Below are 26,305 nucleotides of genomic sequence, written 5' to 3'. Positions count from 1 at the left end.
CGCACACTAATATTGAAATCTAACATTGCTTTGATGGATTGGATTTGTTTCCACCCGTGGATGCTTTTTGCATACATAGATGTGTTAATTGATCTGGCATTGGATTCATGCCTATGAATTGAATACTGCTTTGATGGGATTGGATTCCTCCCTTCTTGTTGCACTTGTATGTTGTTTGCATAAACATGGTGTATTGATTGATTCGACATTGAATCATGCCTGTTTGATTGAACACTGCTTTTGTTGGGATTGGATCGGTCCTCATTTGCATGCTTCGCTCTCGCCCGCTATTTGCATACACGAGGTGTAAAATCCCATGGTTTTACTCCATCGTAAAGTTTCTTATTCAACTGACCAGCTCAAAAACTACTAAAATCAAACCTATGACCTAAAATTACAGCTTTATCAATAATAAATCTTCTAACGGATGAATTAAGTTTTTGAAATTCTTATCGAGCACTTACAACCTAAAAGTAATAACTGGTCCAAAATCTTCTAACAGATGAATTAAACCTACGTGTCAAGACCTCCATGTCTTTGAACCAACTACTAAAATCAAACCTACAACCTAAAAGTAATAACTGGTCCAAAATTGCTTCGAACGGATGAATTAAGGTTTCGATTTTTATCGAGCACTTTGAAACCATATTAACCCTACGTGTCAAGACCTCCATGTATTTGAACCGAATTGCGTCCCCACTCTTTCGGATTCATTCTTTTCACTTTTATCCGATTCTTCTTTCGAGGCCTCCAGCTGCAACAATGAGGCATTTGGGCTGGAAAATTGAGTATATGGGCTTGCAAAAGAAACTTGGGCCCAAGCAATAAGTTGGGTTCCGCTTATTTTCCTTTCTTTTAGAAGCCTGTTTATTACTCTAGTCGCTAGGTACTCCGGCGGCATTGCAATTACCGGTGAGCACGGATGCTTTACGAACATCCATCCAAGTACTGAACAAAAAACTCATCAACTTCTTGTCTATTTTTTTTTTTTTTTCATTACTTCTTGTCTATTTGATTAGTAAAAAAGAAAGCATTGGCCGGCTGCTAGTGATCGTTCTACTTCCGTGCTTCTGGAGATTTCAGCAGACACGACACAAAGAAAAGGATCTCGCATTGGCCGAACGGGAACTCCCCCACGACTAAAGACTAAAGGACGAAGAGTCGAGATAGAAAACAATGTCAAATACTCCTAGGCAACCATCACTCATCGTACAGGAGATTTGACTCTCATCGTAGGACGTAATTTGTCCGAGAAGTCGGTGTCCTAACAATCAGCCGAACTTGCATATATCCCATTGCTCTCCCGACATCTCTCTAAGTCGTTCAGACTCGTCTTTATGTGCTACATGGGATCAATCTGTGTTGCTAATGGTGAAACGGGGATGCTTTCATCTCATGTGCTCTACACTTTCTGACCCTAATACGCATGCTCCTACTCTTTATGCTTCCCCGATCCATGATTTCGCAACACTGCCTGTGCGGCGCCTGCACACGGAAGTTCCCACAATTGTTTCAGCTTCTCGTTATTACAATGCAAATGAGACAATGAGCTCAGCAGATATTCAATAGGTTATAAGGGTGCATCTGTTTCATTGAAAATTTCTTGATAAAGAAAAATATTTTCATGAAAATTATTTTCAAGATAAATGGTTAATTTTCGTTTGTCTGGTATTTAAGGAAAAATGATTTATTTTAGGGGTGTTGTTTCCTCCAATTTGAGTTTGTTATTTTCAGTTATGGATTGATTAGTTTTTCATCATCCAAATACCATAAAGTCGAAGATAAATTTCTTGAAAACAGTGTGTTTTTCCCAAATAAACTGTCCGTCAAAGCTAGAGAACTTGCGGACCATACTATTATGCACTTAAAAGGAAGAGAGCCAAAGTATTACCTTATTCCAATAGTCTGGGCCCATCTTCATGGACGAGACTGCAATACTCTGCACTGCCAACACCCGAGCGTAATCTGCTCTCTTACAGCCTCTGCCTCCCTTCAAATCGGATCTCTCATAAGTGGTCAAAGACCCGGTCCGACCCACCTCCCAAACCCTATCCACGAAATAGATAACCGGCTGGCTACATGGATCGGGGCTCACAGGCCGGGTATTGAATGCGAACGGGCCATCAGCCCATGACCTCCAAGTCTTGAACATCTGAAACGGCATTTCCAACACGTCCGCCGTCACCAGCGACGGATAAATCTGGATCGTGTAACCCCACGAGATAGATACCGACCACTTTCGCTTTGGTCGTAGCAAAAGCTCTGTTGGAGAATCCGGGCTGGATCGATCCGGTATGGTTCCATCAAGGCCTTCAGCGCGTCGATCTGGGTCCGGTGCGGGAGTATCGGATCCACATCGTCCAGGTGATGGAGCGACACGAGGGGTGCCACTGGATGTGCCGCTAAAATGCCATACGCGTCTCCTCTAATGTCAATCTGAAATTTTTGTCCCAAACGAAAAAGATTTTTAGATGCGTCTAACTTTTTTCTTTATTGCTCAAAAAAAGCGAGACATGTGAAACTTCTTAGAAGCAATTAGTTTTCTGTGGCTGTGTTCCTAAACCCCTTGGAGAAATACTGGACCATTTGACATCTATTTTAAATTAGCTTTTACTTCAAAGTCAGTATTGGGAAAGCCGAAAGCCCAATACTACTATGAACGGGCTTTTAGCATTTAGTTAAATACTAAAACTCATTTTTTTCTTCTAAAACTACCATCACCAATTTTTCAAAATTCTAATTTGGTCCTTCATTAGTTTTTTTTTTTTTTCAATTAAAAAATGACCAAACCTTTCGTTGGACCGGCAAAGGGCTACGGTCATTAGCGAGTCATATCCGATGCTGATGGCCACCGGTCGAGGTCGCCTAACATGTCGGGTGACCTTTGGCGAGGGTTGTGCGACCTAGTCGAGGCCGCTTTGCAGGTCGCATGACCTCGGACCCTCAATGAGGGTCATGCAACCTAGGCGACCATCGCTTGGGTCTCACAACCTCAAGCGATCTTCAATCACACGACCCTCGTGACACCCAGGTGGCAATCACTTGGGTCGTGCAACCTCCGGCGGCCCTCAGCTAGGTTGTGTGACCCTCGTTGAAGATCGCTCGACATTGGGCAACCTCGATGAACAGCCGCCGGCACTAGATTTGGCTCATCAGTGGTTGTAACCCTTCGTCGGTTTGGCGAAGAATTTGATCATTTTCAAATAAAATAAAATAATATAATATATGTGTGTGTATATATATACATATAATATCCAAAGCTCATTGTAAAAGTTTTTTTTTGCCAAAACACATATTCAACTTAAAGTCCATTTGCAAAAAGGTTTTAACCAAATACAATTTGCATTTTCTCAAATAGCTTTTACTTTCAGTATTTGCATTAAACCCAAAGCCGATTTGCAAAGCTGAACCAAAGGCATCCTATATCATGTAAGAGAAAGTAATCTTACAAACTCATTTCTAATTTTACGGTTACCGTTTGGCTACATCCATAAACATGATGACGAAAAAGTACCATCATTTTTTTGTTGGCAAGTATTCGTCTAAATCGTCTTGGCCTCATAAGTGGGAACTACGTCACCAATAGCTGCTATCATTCTGCGATGGATCCGGATCTAGGCAAGACATTCTACAGGAAAAACAAGAGAAATATCCAAATGCTAATAACCAGCAAAGCTGAGGGTAAAAGATACTCCAAAGCTTTTTCTTTATAACTATAGGAATAGTGAATCGTAACTGTTCCTTTTTGTGTTACTATAACGGTTCTATACCATTTACTGAATGTTCCATCTAAGGCAAACTAATTGATTTACTATAACTGTACGAGCCAGTCACACCACCTCCCCAACTAGCAATTCTTGTACAGGTTGTCTCAAAATACCTCATTTACTCGCCCAAGATGTGTCAAATGTCACCAAAAATAGCATAACTTGGAAAAATCTGGACGGTCTTAAGTCACGTTCATCTCACATGCCTTTTGTGGCACCAAGTGGGAAACATATTGGCGCAGATATCTAGCAGAATCCAAGCAATTCCGCTGATGAGTAAGAAAATAAAAAAGGAGTGCTAGCGCAGAAGGTTAGCGACAAAAGCATCATGTATAATTTTTCAGGCATTTCGGTCCATTGGAACAATCTCATCCTATAATTATCCTTTTCGAAGTAAAACTAATATGCAAAGAGATTCTTTTTTTCCCCCTCCTTATTCACTAAAAAAATTGATTTCAATTTTCTTTTCTAAATAATGAGATGAAGTTACAGTTTTAAAACAAGGGATGACTGGCAATTATAGCTTGGTAATATTTAGCTTCTCAAATGTCCTATTTTCCTTGATGTTGAAATAGGCACTAGAGATGGGCGTGACTCATATAGGTGAACTCCTTCAAATGTCAAGACTAATTTTGGGTGCATCGTCACACTTTTGGCTTGAGCAAATGATGTTTTTTTGAGACAAAAATAAGAATCCCAAATCCATGTTAGATTATAGAGATCTACTTTTGGGTGGGCTTGTAGTTGTAGCTTTGCTTTCTACCCGTACCTAGAAAGATAGAAGGAAAAAGAAAGCAATGCCAATGGAAAGGACATGCTTTAATGTTGGAGGGCCCTCCAATGATGCCCCACCAGTTGGCGCTTGAGGTACATTGTCCTCCTTTCACCTACATTTCTCCCAACAACATTGTGACAATTGAACCGTCACGTCAATAATTTTTTATAAAAATTAATTGAAATAACTATATTAAAAGTTCGCGGATAGTGTCCCCCCATTCACCTACATTGATCCTGGCTCAAGAAGAGCAAAAGAAATTTAGACTTATTTGTCCATTTCTATCTATCGACACCTGAGGAATACAACCAGGACTTAACCACCACTTTTGCTTTGTCCAATGAAAATTGGTTGGAATGACTATATTAAAAGTTTGCATAAAGGCTTGAGACTAAACTAACAAAATCAAAAGGATTGACCAAGTAATTTTCCCATGAAATTTAGCCCACCCACATCGTGTCATACCCCATACACAATAAGGTCAACATATGAAAATCTTAAATTAGTGTACTTATGATGAATTTATCCTAAATTGATTTTTAAATCACCAAAAATCCCAAACTTTAACCTATGTTAGTTTCTACCAAATTTACCATGAAATTGCTGAGTTAGATGACACATAACAATGACTTAATTCATGATCCATTAGTTTTGAATTTTTAATGATCTAAACATTAGTTTTTGGTAAATTTATTTAGAAATTTTAATGATCCAAAATTATTTTAGAGTAAATTTATCATAGGCATACTACTTTGAAATTTTCCGTGGTATTAACGCTAAAAAATAATCACTAACACGTTACATCATGACAACCATTAATTATTATGGATTTTTAATTTAGGACTAAACATGATTACCAATGATCATCTAGTGGGCACGCTCAAAGTGGGGTGCGTCCATAATCACTAGCAACGTTCATCACGGTTCTTTCAATGTTGAAAACTGTCGGCCAGTAGGCCCAAACCTTTGACTAACTTTGATGCGCAGTTGCGCCACGTCCGTATCACTTTTCAAGCAATTGTTAAATAACCCTCATAAATCTTAAAGTGGCTAAAGAGTGTAGTGCACTTATGTTGCGATTCCTCCAATCAAGAGTTCAAATATTGGAGAAAAAAGAAGGCCTTCTAGTGAAATACGAATGTACCTGGTGGAATCCGCGCTCGATCGTGAGGGGCACGCCCACCTCCTGTACGCACGCACAAACCCTCTCATCGGAGCCGTAGAAATGAGAGTACCGGTCCAGACAGCCGTCGAGCATGTCGGCCAGTTCGGCCGCCAGCGGGTAGCTGATGGCAAACCCGCCACCGCCGAAGGCCACGCCGTACCCGTGCATCAGGTTCTGCTCCACGCTCTCCGAGTTGCCGCCGATGTACCACATCTGACGGTGATCGTACTTCGCCAACACCGTGACCAAGTTCTGCGGGAAGAATACCGTGTCGTCGTCCCCCATCACGAACCACCTCACGTCGGGCAGCTCGAGCCTAAAGCTCTCCAGGACGATCCGGGCTATGCGGGGTGCAGACTTGGAGCTCGAGGACTTGAACCGGGTCGCGTCCTCGGACACCCGGTACGGGATCGAGCCCCCGGGCCGGGAGAAATTCTCCTCGGGCTCCTTGTCAAGCCACACGAATCCCCTGGTTGAGTTCGGATCCCACCAGAGGGACGAGTAGCGGCTCCGGTCACGCCACGCGCGGAGGGAGCCTCCGATGCCGAAAAGGATGTGGGAGATGTTGGTCGGTCCGGTTCCGTTGGGTCCGCGGACTCGGGCTCGGGGCCGGGGGCCTTCCGGGAGACGGAGCCAGTGAGTTTCGCGGGTGGTGAAGGCCGAGTAGAGCACGAGGGAGATCGACCCGGCGAGGCAACTCAGCAACGTGATTCTCCAACAGAGGGCGAGGACTTTGCGCGGCCCCTCCGGGATGAAGAGAGACTTGGAATCGGAGGGTTTGAGCGGGCCGTGACTCGGATCCATCTGAGCTCGGCTCATCTAACTCGAAGAGAAAAACCACAAAATCGGATTCTTGCACCGCTAGCAGCCACTAAAGAAATCGAAATCGAAATCGGAGATGATCCCTGCTCGGAGAGACAACAGTCTCTCGATTATCCCCCAGAAATGCTAGAAAAACATCAACCAATCACGACCAACAAATTTCAGAAACACCCGAGAACAAACCGCCAGTCACCATTCCATCCAGCCTTGTTCGTGGTCGCTGGCTCGCTTGGATCGAATGTTCAACAAAACGAGACCAAAGAGACGATGAGTTTGATGATCCGGTATCTTCTTCCTCCACCAATGAATTCTCCGCTGTCCTTCCCTTCGCTTCCAAAAGATGGGAGGAGACGGTGCGGATGAAGTGGCGAGAGTGCAAGTGCCGCACGAAGGACGAAGATGGTTAAGTGCGGATATGGTGGAAGTAAATTTCACAGATTTGACGAGATTCTACTGTCGAAAACGGGGGCTGCGGCTCAATGACACGTTGCCACCAATTTCTCTGCGAAGACGTTAGAGGAAAAAGGAGAGGGGTTCGTGCGGTTTAAATTTCCAGCGAACAGTCCTTGCACTCAAGGCGCAGGGTCCCCTACACAGTGCACCCGTACATGATGGGACCGTGGAATTACCATGCTTTATGCGTTTGGATGAGATGGCTGAAAGCGGTCGATGGAAAGAAAGTGATTGATGTATTTGCGAAAATATAAGTTCAAGGGTGTCGAATTGAATAAAAATCCGAAGGAACATTATACTAGGAAACACTATATTGGCAGCCACCAAACTAGGAAACATCAAATTAGAATATCGACATGAACTAGGGCACTTACTCATATTAATAAATATACTTAATTTAGGATTCAACCCTTCAGCTCTTGAACGGGCATTTATTTCTCTATATTTTTTTCCTAAACTTTTTTCTCTATATTTAGAAACTACATCTTGAGCATTATGTTGTGGCCGAAATCTACCTTTACTTGCATAAATATCAAAGGATCTTCAATGGAATTTAATGCTCCCGCATTAGCTAGCTCTTAATATGGGATGGATAAGGGCACTAGCCGATTAGTAAATATGGCCGATCTAAAAGGCTAAGGTTAAATTTCTGCAGGGGTCACTCAATTGAGATGGTATTTACGGCTAACTTGTCGGATTTTGATTTTAATAACAAAGTTCAACAAAATTTTATTGTTTTAGTAACTGATGCCCAAATTCCAATCAAATGTGGAAATAGAGGATAGACACTGTTGACATGATTTCCGATCGGATATGGTAATCAACGAAAAAAACTCAGAAAAGTTCAAAAACTAGAAAATTCGAAAATTAGAAAAGGAAAACAGGGCTGGTGGGGTCGTGGGATCTTCTGCTCGCAACCACAAATTTGTGCGACCGTCTCCTGCCTTTAAGATGGCAACGCGACGCTATGCGACGGTGGTGTAGCCATCCACACAGACATTCTCTTTTTCGTTTTATGACATTTTCAACTTTTTAAACTCCTCCTTAGTTCTTTTAGAGATGACATGAGACCCCACTACCGTAAGGCTATTTTGACCAGAATCAAGAGGAAAATTTGTCCAAAAAGTTTTTAATCTATTTTACAATAATCAATTCAGTCTTAAACTTGATCGTATTAATTTAATTTTGAACCTTATAATTGTGTCGATTTAATTATAAAACTTTTAACGATTTATTAAACTAGTCCTCAACATTTTAATGAATTACCACTTTAATATTTTTCAGTTAATTTTGGTTGGATATCACTGATATGGCAATCTAGTTCGCATTAGTTATCTTTTGTGATGCGATCAAAGCTAATGCTGAAATTTTTTTAATTTAAAATATTCAAAAAAATTTATTGATTTTTTTTCATTCATTTTTTTCCTTTTTTTACATAGGTTGAGCAAGGCACAACAACCTTGTTGTCTCCTAGGTGTGGGCCATGAAGCCATGGCCTAGTAGCAAGCAAGGGTTGCAAAGCCCTCACTAACTACGGGCAAGGGTCACATCTCAAATATGGCAAAGGCTCACTAGCCCTCATTGTGGCTGGCGAGGGTGTCACAATCCCTCGCCTAGTCGATCACAAGCCACAATGAGGACTTCAGGGCCCTTGCCCGCCTGCCTACCCTCCTTATGCTTGGCAAGGGCTTGCAAGCCCTCGCACAGGCCATTGCTTGCAAGCCCTTGCAAGGGCCGCAACACTCACTTGCTGCTGGTGAGGGCTTTGCAACCCTAGCCCAAGGGTCAATAGGGTTGCCTGGGCTTGCTTAGTGGCCAGTGACCTTGTTGGTCCCCTTTTAAAAAGAGGGAAAGAAAAGAAATAAAAAAAAATCAATAAAAAAACCTAAAATATTAAAATAGTTCATGTCAGCGGCATTCGCATCATGTAGGATGACTAGTGTTGACTAGATCGCCACGTTAGTAATATTTGATTAAAATTAGTCAAAATGGCTAAACTAACATAATTGAAAACTTTATGATTGAATTGACCACCGTACAATAAGTTTAAGATTTTTTAGACAATTTTCTCTATCAATATAAGGGATAAAATTTACTCCATAAACATATGGAAAGAGAAAACTTGTAACAAATTTTTAGATTGTGGGCACAACATAAATGGCGAAAAGGGAAAACTATAATTTGTTGAATCATTTTATAGAAGTCAATTCAAAAGAACCTCAAGAGGTGTAGATTAATAGCTAGAATACGTCAAGATTCATTATCTTACCCTCTTTCTATTGAGATTTTCTCAATTATATATGAGTACTAGAACACGTGTTGTGTGGTTTTATGTAAAAACTATAATAAAGGGCGATTAATGTACAAAGACAAGTTACTTTAGAGTACTTAACATGTAAATGAGTATAAGGTATTTTATTGTAAGATTGCATCTGGTCATTTGAATTTCCAGGCAAGATATGATTGGATAGATTAGGACATGGAATTCAAGAATTTGGATATGTTTTTATTCATTGTTTGATGAAATATAATAATAAGTCATATATTTTCATCTATAATCCAATTCATTGTTTGGTAGGAACTACATATAAGAATAAATGAACCCAAAAATGTACAAGTGGAGATGGTAAGGATCATCTACAATTCATTGTTAAAGAAGCCACAAATGCACAAATGTAGACAACCCGCAATCAACCCATGATTATGTACTATCTAAACCTTCAACAGCAAATGAACTCGTGATAGCATTTTAGAGCCACAGATTCAACCATTATATATATATATATACCTGAGCTAATTTTTTGGCTCTGAAAAAATCAGAAACTAGTACACTTGTAACAATTACCCCCAAATAACCATAAAAAACTCTAAATCGATACACTTATGATAAATATACTCATAACTAATTTTTTGACATTAAAAAAAATTCTCAAACCACTCTATTAAATTGGATTAATACTACAAAAAACTACAAAATTTGTACAACTGTGACAAACAAAGAGTAAAATCCTAGACTAGTACATTAGTCAACTATTATATATCTTCAACTTAGTAATTTGATTATAAAATTTAACAAAAACTAACAAATGGTAAATTTGTCACAAGTGTACCAATTTAGGATTTTTTTGTGGTCAAAAAATTATTTAGGATAAATTTGTCATAAATTTATCAGTTTAGGGTTTTTTTTTTTTCGTGATACTAAACTGTAACAAAATAACTAGACAAAGTAAAATTTATTAGGAGCACACTTCATGGACCATAAAAAGAACAAAGAAAACAATTGATGTTATAATTGAGAGTTGTCGCGATCCTCTCGAGAAAATCTCAAGGGGTTTGCGGATTGTCAAAGGGCACACGAACTCTACCAAATATTGTCGATGGCAATTTCATCTTTTCAATTTTATTATGCTGTTTGATTTAGTTTAGGAGCCGCCATTGATCTTTTATGACCCGATTAGAGGCCAAGTAAAATGCGAGTGGTTGTTTTACTTCCACGAACCAAAGAACCATTTCTCTTTAAAAAAAAAAAAAAAAAAAAAAAAACGTTCCATGCAATCTTTTCCATCTCTTCTTTTAATATTTTTATCTTAAAACATTAAAAACTGGATTATCATGCAAGAGTGCAAACGACAAAATTTAAGCACACAAATAGTCATGTGAGATATAACAGTATAAACATAATTAGAGTATGGTCAAGTAAAGAACCCGAGCCGTATCACGCGAATTTAAACATCGCCATGTTGTTAAGCCCCGAGAAAAGAACTTGTGAGTTATGCATAAAATTAAATGTGCAATTAACCCATAGTGCGGGATGCAAGTTTCCTGAATTAGATGATAATGATAAAACATTAGACCAAATAAAATAAGACTAATATCGTGAAAAAACCCTAAATTGATACATTTGTAATGAGTTTACCCTTAATTCGTTTTTATTAAATTAGATTAATACCAGAAAAAACCACCAACTACTACACATGTGACAATTAGGGGTAAAATTTCAAACCGGTACATTTGGCAACTGTTACGTGTCATCCAATTTAGCAATTTCATGGTAAAATTTACAAGAAACTAACCGAAGGTAAATTTGACATGCATACTAGTTTGGAGTTTTTTATGGTAAAAAAATTAATTTGAGATAAATTTGTCATAAGTGTTAGGTTTTTTGTGATATTAACTCAATAAAATAAAACTAATATCAAATTAAACTAAGCCTTGTGATGTAATTCTTCCCCAAATGTTAGTCCAAACTTTATAGGAAAGCTACCATTTACATACAAAGCTACTAATACCTTTGTGCAAAATTCCAATATAATCCTTCTACTTACTTGTCGTCAACAATCGCTAACGTGGCAATCCATGTAGGGAGTCGTTTCAAGTAAAACCACGCACATCAATGTACCACGTATGATGGCTAGCGATGACTAGATGTCATGTTAGTTATTTCTAGTGGCAATTGACTAAAAGGACTTCATTGGAACTTGATGCAAAAAGTTTAGGACTAAGATGACATTCATGCAAAAGGTTTAGAACTGATTTGCTAATTATCCCCGATCTTTATCTTTTCATTTTTACTTGTTGTTTTATCCTTTTCATTTTTTTCTTGGTAAACCTAATTCAGAGCCTAATCTCAACTAAATACATGCTATAAATAGTAAACTAAATGCAAGGCTAGAATTTGAATAAAAAAGTGTTAGGAACATGCAAAATCACACGGAAATGATGCTAATTGTAAAAGGGCAGCCTAGGACCGAGGTTGAGGCAAGAGCAAGGTCCCACTTTCTAATTTATACATGGTCTAAGCCATATGATTTGGATTCTTACTACAAAAATGTCATTGTAGACACCTGTATATCCCGATAGGTCAAACGTGTAAAAATTCGAGACTTGAGACCCCTACTTGCCATGAGACTCAATTCTTGACCCAAAAACCGGTAGGTCCAAATGATCCGATTTGGCCGAAAACAAGACTGGAGTTGGAGAAAGCCAAGATAGAGTCTAGGCAATGTGACCTCAGACCGACTATGGGGAATGATTTTGAAAAGCGTGTGGTGCTAGATTTGTGGTTGAATTAGTTAGAAATACTTGTGCTTATCGAGATTGGGATAAATCTTGTATACCAATATATCTTGCATTAATTTTACAATGATTGTTTCAAGAAAGAAGTGTCATGACCTCTCCTAACATTATATCACCTAGGGATTGACCAATGGATTATAAAATCTAGACTTAGCTTGGGCTCTCTCAACCCTAATGCCAATTCACAATTTCCGTTCAATTTTTTAACATGCAAATCAATTTCATTCAAGAGTTGTCACTAATCAATTTTTTATGGTCTATTAGATACCCAAGTAAAACATTGAGAGAATTATTTTATTTCTATAAACCAGAGATTCGATGAGTTCAAAGATTTGATTACGTTGGATCATTCTAATGCTTTTTTGGTACCATTTCATTTATTCAAAAATATTTATGCAAGTAGCTTGGATTGAATTTAACTAGACATTAATATCTAGGAAATGATCAAGCGGGTGCACAACCAATATTGTAACAATAAAAAAAAGTAACATAATAAATAAATTACGGAGATAAGCAAGTAAAATAACAAAATAATTTCTGGGTTTTGTTTTAGTCCTAACAAGAGAATTAACTATGAATGTAGGAATGAAATTTCAATCAATTTTGGGTTTTTCTTTTCACTTTTTTAAATGAAGACTAAACTAGAATGCAATGCATGAAATGCAAACCCAAGTCTAAATGCAACTCTAGGTTAAACTACTCTACATGACATGTGCCTTTAATTAAATGAACCTTAGATGCAAACTATATGACACGCATATTATATTTTGGTACTTTTATTCTAAATGAGCCTTAGATGCAAGCTAATTTACCTAAGATGATTTTTTTCTTATTTTTATTAAATTATTAATTAAAATTTACTAAAATAAAAACAACCATAAATGAAGGTTATTCTATCCGTACTAAGAAATAATTTAGATTAAATTTTATTTCAATTAGGAAAAACCTTTTTTATCAGCTAGATATTATCTCAACGTGCAATATTATTAAATTATGCAATGTAATTTAATTCATCTATCTATTCAAAGATGATCTTATTTAGAATCTATTATAATTTTATTCTAAAATAATTTAACATGCAATCTAGCCTAAATATGCAATGTTATCTAAAAAGACCCATACACTTTAGCATGCAATCTTTTTGAGTTTTTTTTTTTTTTAAATAAAGAAAGCAATCAAAAAAATTAAGCACCCAAGATATTATCCACCACTAAATATATCCACACCATTCAAAATTGAAAACATCATCTAATCAGCTTGATATTTTTGCAAACTAATATTAATGTCCTAATCTTAGGGCTTAAATATCAAAATATCAATTGTAACCGCTCAATCAAATAATTCCATCTAAGGGTTTAAAAATAGAATCAAGAGATTATATTTATGTTGCAGATTAAGAAATAAATCCCAATTGATGATGCATACCACTTAAAATATGTGCATTAGATATTGACAAGCACAAAACAAGCCATACAATATCTGAATTGATTCGGAAAGGATACTTAAAATATCAGGGTGGTGACTATGACCAGTAGTTATCGTGAGAATAATATTGACAAGCACAAAGCAAGTCATAATATATGTAAATTGATTCGGACAGGATACTTAAAATAGCAAGGTGGTGGCTATGACCAATAGGTATCGTGAGAAATGAGAATAGTAGAGCAGTGTCGGCGTCTTCGGACCATGGATGCTTTTAGCGAAAGATCAAGGCATCATATCAGTTTTTCCTCTCCAGTACCTGCTTCGGCAAGGCTTCAATCTTGCAGATCTGCTGATTGAATCGGACTGTCTCGTCCTCGTCGACACGATGCACAAACACAGAGAGCCGCCATGGGAGGAGCGTTCCCTGTTTACAGAAGCTGCCGTTCTGTTTTCTCATTTCCCTAATCTCACCTTCAACACTGTAGAAGAGAAGCCAACGTTACCGCCAATTGGGCTGCCAAGGCCCATAGTCGTGAAGACTTAACTCACAACTAGGCCGTCTCTCCTCCTTTTTATCTGCTCGACTTTGTATGTGCTGATGCACTAGCCTCAGGTTGTACAGGTTATCTCACTTGAATTTATAGTTCTTCTATTTTGACCAAAAAAAAAAAAAAAAAGGAATAGCAACTGCACTGGGGCTACATCGCTAGCAGGTGGCAAGGCCGAGAGAAGGGTTGTTGGTCAAGCACTCTCCTTCTCACTCTCCCTTTTTCTTACGTGTTTCACTCGTGTGTTCTAAATCAAAATCACCAACCTTGAATTATGAGGTATTGGTGTGTTTATATAGAGTTTAACCTAGGTTAATTGGGGAATAACATGCTCAATTAACTTAGGGCTTATACTTAATTAGACTCATGATGGGCTAAAATTTGATTGAGTTGGGCTTAACTTGGCCCATCCTCTTATGATTTTCGGCCAAGCCTTATGTGGGCATCTTGCTCTCTCTGGGCTCAATTGATGATAGGTTTGACCTATTTGTAGCTTATTCTAATTAAACTCAAAGCTTATTAGCTTCGTGGGCTAAGCCAGACTCAATTAAAGCTTAACCACTCTTATTTTGGGCTTGAAATTTTAGGTGGCTGCTCTCTCTCTCCAGTGCTTGGTTCAATTATACCCATTGTAGGCCCAATCCATGTGGCTAATTTAGGCTTGCTCACCATCACCGATTCAATGCAAATGCAGTTAATGAACTAAATTGTATGATGAATGCACCTAAAACTATATGTTATGCAATTTAATTATATTATTTTATTTAGTGGCCACAAGTTAGTCCCTAGTTTTCTATTCAATCATTCTAAAATGGTAGCCAAAAAATTTATGTGTCAACAAAAAGCATATGAGAGATTTTATGGATTCCCTACCCATAAATGAATAGGCCTAGAATGTGGATCAAAGATGGTGGTAAGACAATTAAACTTCCACCTTACAAAAAGGAGAAGGAAGGAAATAAGAAGAAATAAAAATAGAAGTAGAATGCTCAAAGCAATGGAGAGATGGGTAGAAGCTGCCCAAAGTGGGTATATATCACTATGGATTTTATTAATGGTCTACCAAGAATGCCAAGTAATAGAAATATTATATGGATGATTGTCAATAAATTGACTAAGATCACTTGGAGCTTGAGGAGGTAAAACGCAAATAGCCTCACATATTTGATGATTTAGGTTATCTAAATTTCGAGATTAAAATTTTTTTAAAGGAGGGTAGATTCTATGTGGGACTTAAAGTGAAAGAATTAAAATTAAAGCCAAACCCATTATTTCCTTAGCCTCACCCATTTAATTAAGAAACCCTTAAGTCTTCCTCATTCTTTCCAGCAAGCCTCATGAGAGAGAGAGAGAGAGAGAGAGAGAGAGTTAGATGTTGAACATTGGGGGGTGGTCGCCAGAGGTGGGCAAGGATATGGTTTGCAATAGCTTGTCTTGAAGAGGAAGGAGAAGAGATTTGGTAAAGTCGAGTCTCTGTCAAAGCAGCCTCTACTGCAAAGGATGGATCTAGCCGTTGATTTCGGAATATGAAGCCATTCCACATTTTCTAGATCTGCCAACAAACGTTGGCTATTACTTCCAAAGAAGGTGAGTTGTTTGTTGATACAATTTTTGTTGCTAACCATGTGTCTATTCGATGGATTTGGTGAGGTTGTATGTTGATGTTGACTTGTGGATGAGCCCATATTGGCCGAGTCCATGAACAGAGTAGGAACAAATGCTCTAAAGTTTATGGGGTTTGATGGTGACATAGCTGACAGTAGGGATCGGTTATGATTTGTCGGCGAAACAAATTTTCTCTTGAAGCTACTGCATTTTGACAAATCGACTAGAGAAAAGTCCTTATTTTGGGAGCCATTCACATTGACCAGATTTTTCTCCATAGTATTCTAGGGTTCTGATAAGAGGATGATGCCATGTGATTGTTGTTGTTGCTGGAGATTGCTGTTAAAATATGATAATTGCTCTTCACTGTGTGTCAACCATCCTTTGTTGCTGGCCAGATTAATTTATCTTCTGTATAGTGAGGTCTAACTGGGATGGGTAGAATCTCTTGAACAATCTGCTCATCCAGAAAACGATGGAGCAGAGATGTGTTCCAGTTGTTATGGATTGGATCTATTAGATTAGCCACCAGCTATGGTTCCTCTTTGGTCGCAGGTCCACCAAGAATTCCTCTTGGTAACCATGGATCCTCTCGGATTCTGATTTTACTCCCATTGCCGACCGACCATCTAAGATGTGGGAGAATAGCATCTCTACCCATAAGAATGCTCTGCCAAACCCAGGCCGGTTGAGTTCCTTTGTTCACTGACTTAAATTCTGTAGAATGATAATACAGACCCTTGAGTAGATGACTCCATAAAGCTTGAGGATGTTGTAGTAAACGCCATGCTTGCTTTCCAAGCATGGCTCTATTAAATTCAATAAGATCATGAAATCTGAGCCCGCCTTTATCCTTACTACCTTTGATGATATCCCATTTCTTCTAAGGTATTCCTACTCTATTCAAATCATTTTTCCACCAAAATCTTGCGATACTCTTTTCTATAGTTTTACAAAGAGACAAAGGTAGCTTGAAAACTGACATAGCATAATGTGGAATCGCCTGAATCACAGACTTGATAAGAATTTCCTTACCTCCCTTTGAAATGAACTTTTCTTTCCATCATTCTAGTTTGGAATGAACTCATGCTAGAATCCAAGAAAACATGTCCTTTTTGGAACGACCCCAATCAGATGGGATTCCCAAATAATTTCCATACCTTTGAAGCACGGGTATTCGTAACTCTGTAGACATATTTTCCTGTAGTCTGATAGGGCAATGCCTACTGAAAATAAGTCCGGATTTGTTGCGATTCAAAGCTTGCCCTGTGGCCACACAATACTAATTTAAAATGTTAGCAAGGTTTTGGCATTCCCGAATGCTGTTGTTTAGGAAAAAGATTGCATTATTAGCGAAAAACAGATGGGAAAGGGTAGGACACCATCTATTCAATCTTATACATTTTATATGTCCCATATTGACTGCTTGGCTGATCAAAGTTGACAGAACATTCGCTAAAAGAATAAATATATATGGAGATAGAGGGTCACCTTGTCTTAGGCCACGAGTTGGGTAGATAAAAGGAAGTTGCTCTCCATTAAACCTGATGCTATAAGAAGTGGTGGTAATGCCTTGCATTACCCATTGTACCCATAATGGATGGAAGCCTATTTTTAGAAGATAGTCCCTAAGGAAATCCCATTCAACTCTGTCATATGCCTTTTGCATGTCGGTCTTGAGAATTGAATTGAATTTCCTGGTTCGCTTTCTGGTTTTAAATTGATGAAGAACTTCTTGAAAGATTAAGTTATTGTCTTGGATCTATCGTCCACTGACAAATGCGGTTTGTTCCATAGAAATCAGCTTAGGTAACCAAGGTTTTAGGCGATTGGCAATCACCTTCGAAATGACTTTATATGCAAAGCTACAGAGACTGATTGGTCTGTATTGCTCCATTCTCTCTAGATGAGGAGTCTTGGGAATCAAAGCTATAATAGTGTGGTTCAGATTGGCCGGCATTCGTGCTATCTAAAAAAAAATTTGAACTAGAAGAATAAGATTGTCTTTTATAACCTCCCAATGTGTTTGATAAAATATTCCATTGAAACCATCAGGACCTGGTGCCTTAGTAGATCCCAACTGAAAGGTAGCTCGACGAATCTCCTCTGAAGTAACCACTTCCAGCAATTGGTCATTCATTTCGTTGGTAACCACCTGTGGGCATTGTTGAATTATGGGACTATAATCTCGACGACCCACCATTGTATATAAACCCGAAAAGAAATTGCGTGCCATAACCTGTAAAGTATGAGGATCTCGAATCCATTGTTGGCGATCATCTTGAAGCATGCTAATTCTATTTCTTTGCTGTCTTTGAAGAGTGGTCGCATGAAAGAATTTCGTGTTCTTATCGCCCCACCTTAACCATTGAATTCTCGACCGCATAGCCCAGTATTGCTCTTCTTGCTGCCAAGTCCGCCTTATTTCCTCTCTGATCTTAGTTACTTCCTCTCTATTATAGTGAGCACGCTGCTGGTTTATGATTTGTCGAAGATGTTGCTATAGAGAAGTTACCTTAAGATCACCTCTGGAGAATTTTAATCGGCTCTACTTAGTAGGGGCTTCAGAAACATGCTTTAACTTTGAAATGAGTCCAGATCCTTGAACCCTCACTGAGTTCCATGTTGCGGATATAATTTCTCAGCATTCTTCATCTTCATTCCAAAAAACTTCAAAATTAAAAGATTTCATTTGTGCTTTATAGGTTGCTAAAGAGTCGATAATTAATGGGCTGTAGTCAGACCCAACAGCGGGCAACGCAAAGACCTCAGCTACAGTGAATAATAATCGCCAGTCCATCGTACACATCGCCCAATCCAGACGTTCCTTCACCAGCCGATCTCCCTCGCGATTGTTCATCCAAGTAAACTTACAGCCCTTGCTTGGTAATTCCATAAGGGAACAATCATTGAGGACAGCTCGAAAGGATAACATTCGATAGGGATCTGCTTGTCTCTTTCCTATCTTTTCCCAGGGGTACAGTATTTCATTGAAATCCCCCATACATACCCAAGGTAATGTGTTAGCACAACTGATCTCTCTAAGTTCATCCCATAAAATTTGTCTATTGTGGTACACAAAAGGAGCATGAATACAAGTTAGACGTATAGTCCGATCATCTTGGAAATCTATGTAGAGCAAATCAAAATAATTTTGCGTTGAGCGAATCACATTTAAGCTTACTTGATTGTTCCAAAATAGCGCCATAACTCTCGCCAGACCCGTAAGGTTGATTATATGAGAGTTATTGAAGTGAAGGCGGTGCTGAATACTTCGAAGCTTCACCTCAGTATTCTTTGTTTCCATAAAAAAAAAAAAAAAAACTATACTGGGCTTTTCCTTGGCCGTCATGGCCTTAAGAGCTTGAACTGTCAATGTGATAACCTCCCTCTTGTCCCACATCGCCTAGGGAGGAAGATCTTGGTCAGCTTATAAGCTTGTAACATCCCGGGCCCCACTGTGTAATATTGTCCGCTTTGGGTCACCCGCCTTGGCGCGGACCGTGTGATAACCTCCCTCTTGTCCCACATCGCCTAGGGAGGAAGATCTTGGTCAGCTTATAAGCTTGTAACATCCCGGGCCCCACTGTGTAATATTGTCCGCTGGGATGGCAGTTCGTCCGCGCCAGGGCGGGTGACCCAAAGCGGACAATATTACACAGTGGGGCCCGGGATGTTACAGTCAAGGAGTTGCCCAATCCCTGACAGTACCAGCATATCATCTTCATTTGTGAGTTGGTGGCTATTGAGGACCAACCACCGAAGCCCAATTTCCAGCTTCATCTACTACAAACACAAGTGTCTCTGTGAGATTGGAGTAGTCCAAGTTCTCCAATATTAAGCCTGTAGTGTCATACGGAGTGTGTCTTTTCTGTTTTTTGGTGACACCCACTTTTGGTGTCAATCTAGAACATCTCAGCTTCTTATTTAGTTGAATATATGTAGATAGAGTCTGAATACCCTTCATTTTAGCTAGTGTAGGAATGAGCACAATGTGGAGGGATGTCTCTTGCATAATTGCCTCCTTAGCATGTCGCTGGTCAAGGACCATTACCTGGAGAGATACCATAGTGATTGGAGTGGTAAAAGTGTCTTCTGTCGTGTGTCTTGGAGGGGGCATAAAAGGGATATTTTGAATTTGTGATGGAGGCGTTTCAGGTATGCTTTCTTCAATTTGCTCTGTTTTTTCTTGTGGTGAGTAAAGGTGCACCAGTAAGGACTGCATACTTTTACTCCAGCCCTAAGCTATTGTCCATAGGTCATTTTTTCATGTCCTTCTAATTTAGCGTCATCATATGGAATATCCTTACAATACATAGCATAATGTCCCAATTTGCCACAAAAGTAACAGAAATGAAATAGACACTCATAGCGGAAATCAAGCCATAGAATTTTCCATCTAGACGGATTAATTTCCCTGTTCTTAAAGGTGCTTGCAAGTTTAGCTCAACTCTAGCTTGACCAGCCTGTAATGTAGCCCCTTCTTTAGTGTCAATTCTAACTTCTACTACCCATCCCATGTCCTGCACAGCTTTTGTAATCATTTGTTCTTTAGTCCATTCTAATGGCAAACCAAAAATCTGTACCCAGAAAGCACATGTTGAAAAATCATAACAGTGTAAGGGGGTATTGGGCTGCCACGACTTAAGAATGACGAGGTGGCCTGAAAAAAAAGCCAATGACCTCCTTTGAGGACCCTCTGTTTGTCAGTATGTGAGTTAAATTTTTCCACATATATGCCTGTTTCTCTTTGGGATATATTGACTTGTTCAGTCCGCCAAGCCCTCTTCAAAGTACTTTGGAAAGCTTGGAAGTTTATTGACGAGTTGGAAATGAGTTTGCCTACTAATGTTAGTTGACATTCTTCCAATTTTTCAGGGGAAGGATCGTCGTCCCATACTTCAATCTGTTGCTCAGTATTAAGACGACCCGGTCTGGAACATAGAGTAGCTAGACGCGCAGATTCATCCGGCTCACTAAAATCCATTCTAATGTAAAAAGCAGCAGCACACAATAGAAAACGAGGGAAAACCATAATCTAAACAGGAACCGTTCAATTGCATCACAGAATTGTCTGAAGACAGAAGAACCTCATAGATCAACAGATACACAGGGGCAAGGAAACATGCAAAGAGTGAACCAGTCGAAGAAGGTGTTCCGCCTGATTTTTGGTCCCGCAACCAAAATTCAAAGATGACGGAGATGGCCGATCAGAAAGGCTAACGGGGGTGAAAGGTTGAGAGGGGGAATCGAGGAATGGAAGGAGGGTGTCGGTAGAATTTGGGATAAGGTTTCGGTGAAATTTTGCTACCCAGAGGTAGATAAAAACTCTACATTGTCGAGAGAGAGACGGATAGTTTTCAGTTCGGAGCTATGGTTGGTGATGTTGAACCTTAGGAGGGCTCATTCGTGAAGAGAAAAAGGAAAAAAATTTCACCCATAACCGATCTTAACATCTCAACAAGTCAATATCAACTCCGAATTGTAATGCTAGATAAGTATCCAAGCCTATCGTTACTCTAATCAGAGTAAATTTTGAACTTAGGTCTTAAATTTGAAGTTGTGTGTAAGTTGAACTACAAGGTTCGATTGAAGAGTTATTGAAGATTATATTTATATGGAAATGGTAGGTAAGGGTGTTATGGAGTTGTGGGTTTTCACAAAAATTGATTCCGAAGCGGTTTGTTCATAATGAAATTTTGAAGTTTCATTTGTGAGTTATGCATAATAGATAATACATCAGAGACAAAGATGAACTTTGTTATAAATAAATTTCTTCACTAGCACATAAATGTGGTTTTAACTAATAGGCATAATTTAGTCAAATCAATCATTAAAGTAGTGTATTGCTCGATTTTTTATATCATTTTTTAATTAATTGTTAGGAAGTCAAATGCATTGGCTCGAATAACTATTGTACGTTGGTTTTTAGCTTTCTCTAATGAATAATACTATCTCTTCTTTAAGTTTGTAAATTCATATTCCAAAATGATATGGATTAGATATATTATGAATTATGAAAAAACATGTTTGTTGAACAAAAATATGAATTTCACTACATTTTGGTATTTGTGAACGGTTCGAGAATTGTTTTAGGAAATGTGTTGCAAAAGGTGTTGTATATACTGATTTATGATCCTAGTTTATGAAATGGATTGTGAAATAATTTGTGAAACGTATTCTGATTTTTTAATTGAGTTTGCAAATGATTTGAAAAATGTTATACAAAAATCATTTTTATCAGAGGAGCTGTACGCAAATGTTATTTGTTTGTTTTGTGAAATGTATTCTAGGAGATTGATTATGGATTAGATTTCTGATATTGCAGGATAATGTTTGGCACTTTAATGGGGCGATTTCAATACTAATGATGCAAATAACTGGGAATAGAGATGAAGCACTATTAGATTGACTAAGACCGCACTCAAATTTGCTGAACTTGAGAATCGCTTATAAAGGTGAGAGCTTTCCAAAGTAGATGAGAATAGCCTTGTGCCTTCCTTGCCCAATTTAGTTGGGTTAGACTTGTAGGATTGCGGATGTAAATAGTTCCCCCAACTTGACCTTAGTAATTTAAAGTGTATGAGTATTAAGATAATGGACTTTCTAGAATGTTTTCTTGAGAAGTATTTGAAAAGTCTCACCTCACTTGAAGAATTTAGCATCGCTTTTTTGTCATCGATTAACTTCGTTCTCACCCAGCATGTGATATGTATTGAACCTACTGGATCTTACTATTTATGATTATCAAAAGCTGGATTTATGCAAAGGCCAAAGTAGCAACGTCTTGGATTTCCAAGGACTTCACAATCTTTAGTCCCCAACATTCACTAGTCTTCCCAAAGTAGCATCTCTCCCGCTATGGCTTCCACAAGCCAACGATATCGTGTATCTCCACATTTCCGAATGTAACAGTCTGAAGGACATACCAAAGCAGATTGATACCCTTCAATCACTTCAAGAATTGGCAATCCACCATCGCTTCTCATTGATGTCATTACCATATGGAATGTGAAGGCTTGCATCCCTTACTAATCTCCATATAAGTAATTGTGATGACCTTGATTTATGCAAATACGAGAGCAGCAATATCATCTTGGATCTCCAAGGACTTGAGAGTCTCCGGTCCTTATCGATCTTTGGCCTTCCTAGACTAGAATCTCTACCACAGTGGCTTCTGCAACTCAACAATCTCAAAGCGTCTCACCATTGACCATCGCTCCAATTTGAAGGCCTTATCCAAGCAGATTGACGCCCTTCAATCACTTTAGGAGCTTAAAATCATCTGGTGCTGCCCGTTGATGTCATTACCTGAAGGAATGTGAAGGCTTGCCTCCCTCGCTCACCTAACAATTGGTGACTGCCTAGAATTGGAGGAGAGATGCAAAAGAGAAGCAGGCGAGGACCGAGATAAGATCTTTCATATCTCGAACATAAACCTTGGAGGGCGAATCGAGCCCTAATTTTCTTCATTGAAGGTACGTGGGACATTTTTTTTTTTTTTTGGTAAAAAAGAGAACTTCATTCATTAAAATGGAGGAGTACAACCGGCTGCTAAGGCATCAAAAATTAAAAGATCTAACAACATAGAGGGAGGTGATATGGGCCATTTTTTTAGATAGGGCACCATTTCTATGGGCCTTTGCGGCCCAGTCCGATGTACGATTCCCTTCGCATTGGCAATGACTAACCCTAACATAGGAGAAGTTGCGCAAAAGACTGGTGGCTTCCTTGAAGACGAAACAAACCTTCCACGGTAGCCAGGTAAGATCATTGACAGAATCAACCAAAATCAAGCTATCCGATTCAATGATCAGATGATCTTGGATTCTACCGGTCGTTTTCAAATGGTGAAGGGTGATCAGCAGTGCCATGAACTCTGTTTGAAGAGTCGAAGAGGCAGCAACACTCCTGGTAAGTCCGTTGATCAATCTACCATTCTGACCTTGGCATATACTGGCTATTGTCCCAAGATTGGTGTGTGGCTGAAAAGCCCCATCAATATTCACCTTTAATGTACCGAGATCAGGAGGTCTCCACATTTCACCAATGTTGATCATCTGTCGCGCCGTGTCTGCAAGATTAGGAATGGAATACAGAGCTTATCGATAACCTATTATAGCAATATCCACAACCTAGCGAGGATCCAGCTGTTGTTGGCAGAAAATGAAATGATTCCATGCCTTCTAGATGTGCCAGAGAACGTATGCCAAAGTGTTTAATTCAGGTAAGGTCTGTTTATTCAGAAACATTGTTGCAATCCAAGTTTCTATGCTATGTATAACCTGCATGTTAATAGGAATGTTTAGTGCCGGATCTGACCAAACAGAGATGGTCGTAAGATAGAGCAGAAATATATGAGTTGCTGTTTCGGTTGTGTTATCATGACAAAAAGGGCAAAATGGGTCTGGGGTTATGTTACGATGAAAAAGGTTGGCTTTTGTGGGTAAGGCATTATGGCATAGAGCCCAAATAAAAAAAATTAACTTTAGGGGCTATCTTCAACTTCCATAGATGTTTCCACAATGATTGAGGGAGTTGGTAAGCATGCAAACCTTGTGACTGAATGTGGCTGACTGATGTTTGCCGAATTGCTTGATAACCACTTTTAACTGTGTAATTATCATATGTAGTATCTGTCCAAATCAGTTTATCCTTTGTATAAGAGGGGCTGATGTGGATTGTAAGGATCTCCTGCACTGTGTGGTGATCATAAAATCTGTTAAGAATGGAAATGTTCCAATCAGTTGTCTGGACATCTAGGAGTTCAGCAACCTTAACAGGTTCATTTCGATTCGTTGGGCCACCCAAAATACCTTTGGGTAGCCAACAGTCTTCCTTTATTCTGATTCGTTGCCCATCACCTACTGACTAGCGAAACCTTGGAATAATTGAATCCCGACCTAATAAAGACCTGGCCAGCCCCAAGATGGTCTGGTACCTCTATCAGCATTTAGAAAATCCCGAGAATGGAAATAAATACCTTTGAAAAGCTTACTCCATAGCGCTATAGGGTTTTGATTTAGACGCCAGGCTTGTTTTTCGAGCATAGCTTTATTGAAATCCAAGAGATTCCGAAAGTCGAGACCTCCTTCAAACTTACTTTTCTTAAGCTCATAACATTGTTTCCAATGGATCCCTAATTTAGTGGATTCATTCTGCCACCAGAAGCATGCAATTTTCTTTTCAATGGACAAACAAATAGAAACCGAAAGTTTGAAAATAGACATAGCATACTACGAGATAGCCTGAATAACTGATTTGATGAGGATTTCCTTTCTCCCCTTGGATATTAAATGTTCTTTCCAACCTTCCAGTTTTTTATTCATTTTCCCGATAATCCAAGCGAACATTTCCTTCTTAGAACGTCCCCAGTCAGAGGGGATTCCCAAATATTTCTCAGTTTAACTAAAACTGGGACTCTCAAAGCATTTCCCAAAGTTTCCTGTAGGGCAAGAGGACAAGCCTTAGAGAAATATATTCCAGATTTATTCCGATTAATAGCTTGTCCCGTAGCTAAACAGTACTAATTCAATAAATTGGCAAGATTTTGACATTCCGGTAGTTTGGTGTCGAGGAAAAATATAGCGTCATTAGCAAAGAATAGATGAGATAAGACAGGACACCACCTGTTTAGCTGAATGCCTTTGAGATTTCCCATGTTGATAGCTTGAATGATAAGATTTGATAACACATTAGCTAGGAGTATATATAAATAGGGAGAAAGTGGATCACCTTGTCTGATGCCACAGGTCGGATGGAAGAAGGGTAACTGCTCACCATTGAAATGCACACTATAAGAGACAGTTGTTATACACTGCATTACCCATCTAACCCAAATAGGGTGAAATCCCAACTTCAAAAAATAAGCTTCTAAAAAATCCCACTCCACACGGTCATAAGCTTTCTGCATATCCATCTTCAGTATTGCTTGAAAAAAATTTCTTACGTTTCCTAGTCCGCTACTGATGTAGTACTTCCTGGACAATGAGAATGTTGTCTTGAATCTGGCGTCCACTAACAAAGGCGCTCTGTTCAGGAGATATTAACTCAGGGAGCCAAGGCTTAAGTCTATTTGAAATCACTTTTGATATAATCTCGTAGGCATAATTACAAAGACTAATAGGACGATACTGGTCTAGGTTTTCTGGGTTTGAGACTTTAGGAATTAGGGTAATGATGGTTTTATTAAGGTCCGTAGGCATAACCCCAGTTGTAAAGAACTCCTATACTAGCAGAATAAGATTAGCCCCCAACGTATTTCAATGAGTTCGATAAAAGAGGCCATTCATACCATCTGGTCCTGGTGTTTTGGTAAGTCCTAGCTGGAAGGTGGCTGCCCTGACCTCTTCTTGAATAACTTCTGCAATCAAAAGATTATTCATAGTAGATGAAACCACTTGCTGGCATTGGTCAATGATTGGTTGGAAGTCTCGGTGGCCTACTGATTGGTAAAGGTTGGTGAATAATTGGATAGTCATATGTTTCAAAACATTGTCTTCCCTAACTCATCTCTATTCACTGTCTTTCAGCAATTGAATTCTGTTTTGCTGCCGTCGTTGGATGGTTGTGGCGTGAAAAAACTTTGTATTTTTGTCTCCCCACTTAAGCCAACTAATTCTAGAATGCATTGCCAAGAATTGCTCCTCTTGCTGCCATAAATTTTGTA

At 38.9% G+C, this 26,305-nt stretch overlaps 1 protein-coding gene across 1 annotated transcript; it reads right to left on the bottom strand.

Moving 5' to 3' along the window:
• Positions 1–1,085: 1,085 nt before the first annotated feature.
• On the bottom strand, positions 1,086–7,088 carry LOC104421911 (hypothetical protein). The gene is given in 4 exon segments (XM_010034074.3): positions 1,086–1,485; positions 1,892–2,247; positions 2,250–2,436; positions 5,687–7,088. Coding segments are annotated over 4 exon segments (1,503 nt in total). The 5' UTR covers positions 6,527–7,088; the 3' UTR covers positions 1,086–1,365.
• Positions 7,089–26,305: the final 19,217 nt, after the last annotated feature.

Source organism: Eucalyptus grandis, chromosome 3 (genome assembly GCF_016545825.1).
Source record: "Eucalyptus grandis isolate ANBG69807.140 chromosome 3, ASM1654582v1, whole genome shotgun sequence".
Taxonomy (NCBI): domain Eukaryota; kingdom Viridiplantae; phylum Streptophyta; class Magnoliopsida; order Myrtales; family Myrtaceae; genus Eucalyptus; species Eucalyptus grandis.
This window is presented reverse-complemented; position numbering and strand designations above follow the sequence as displayed.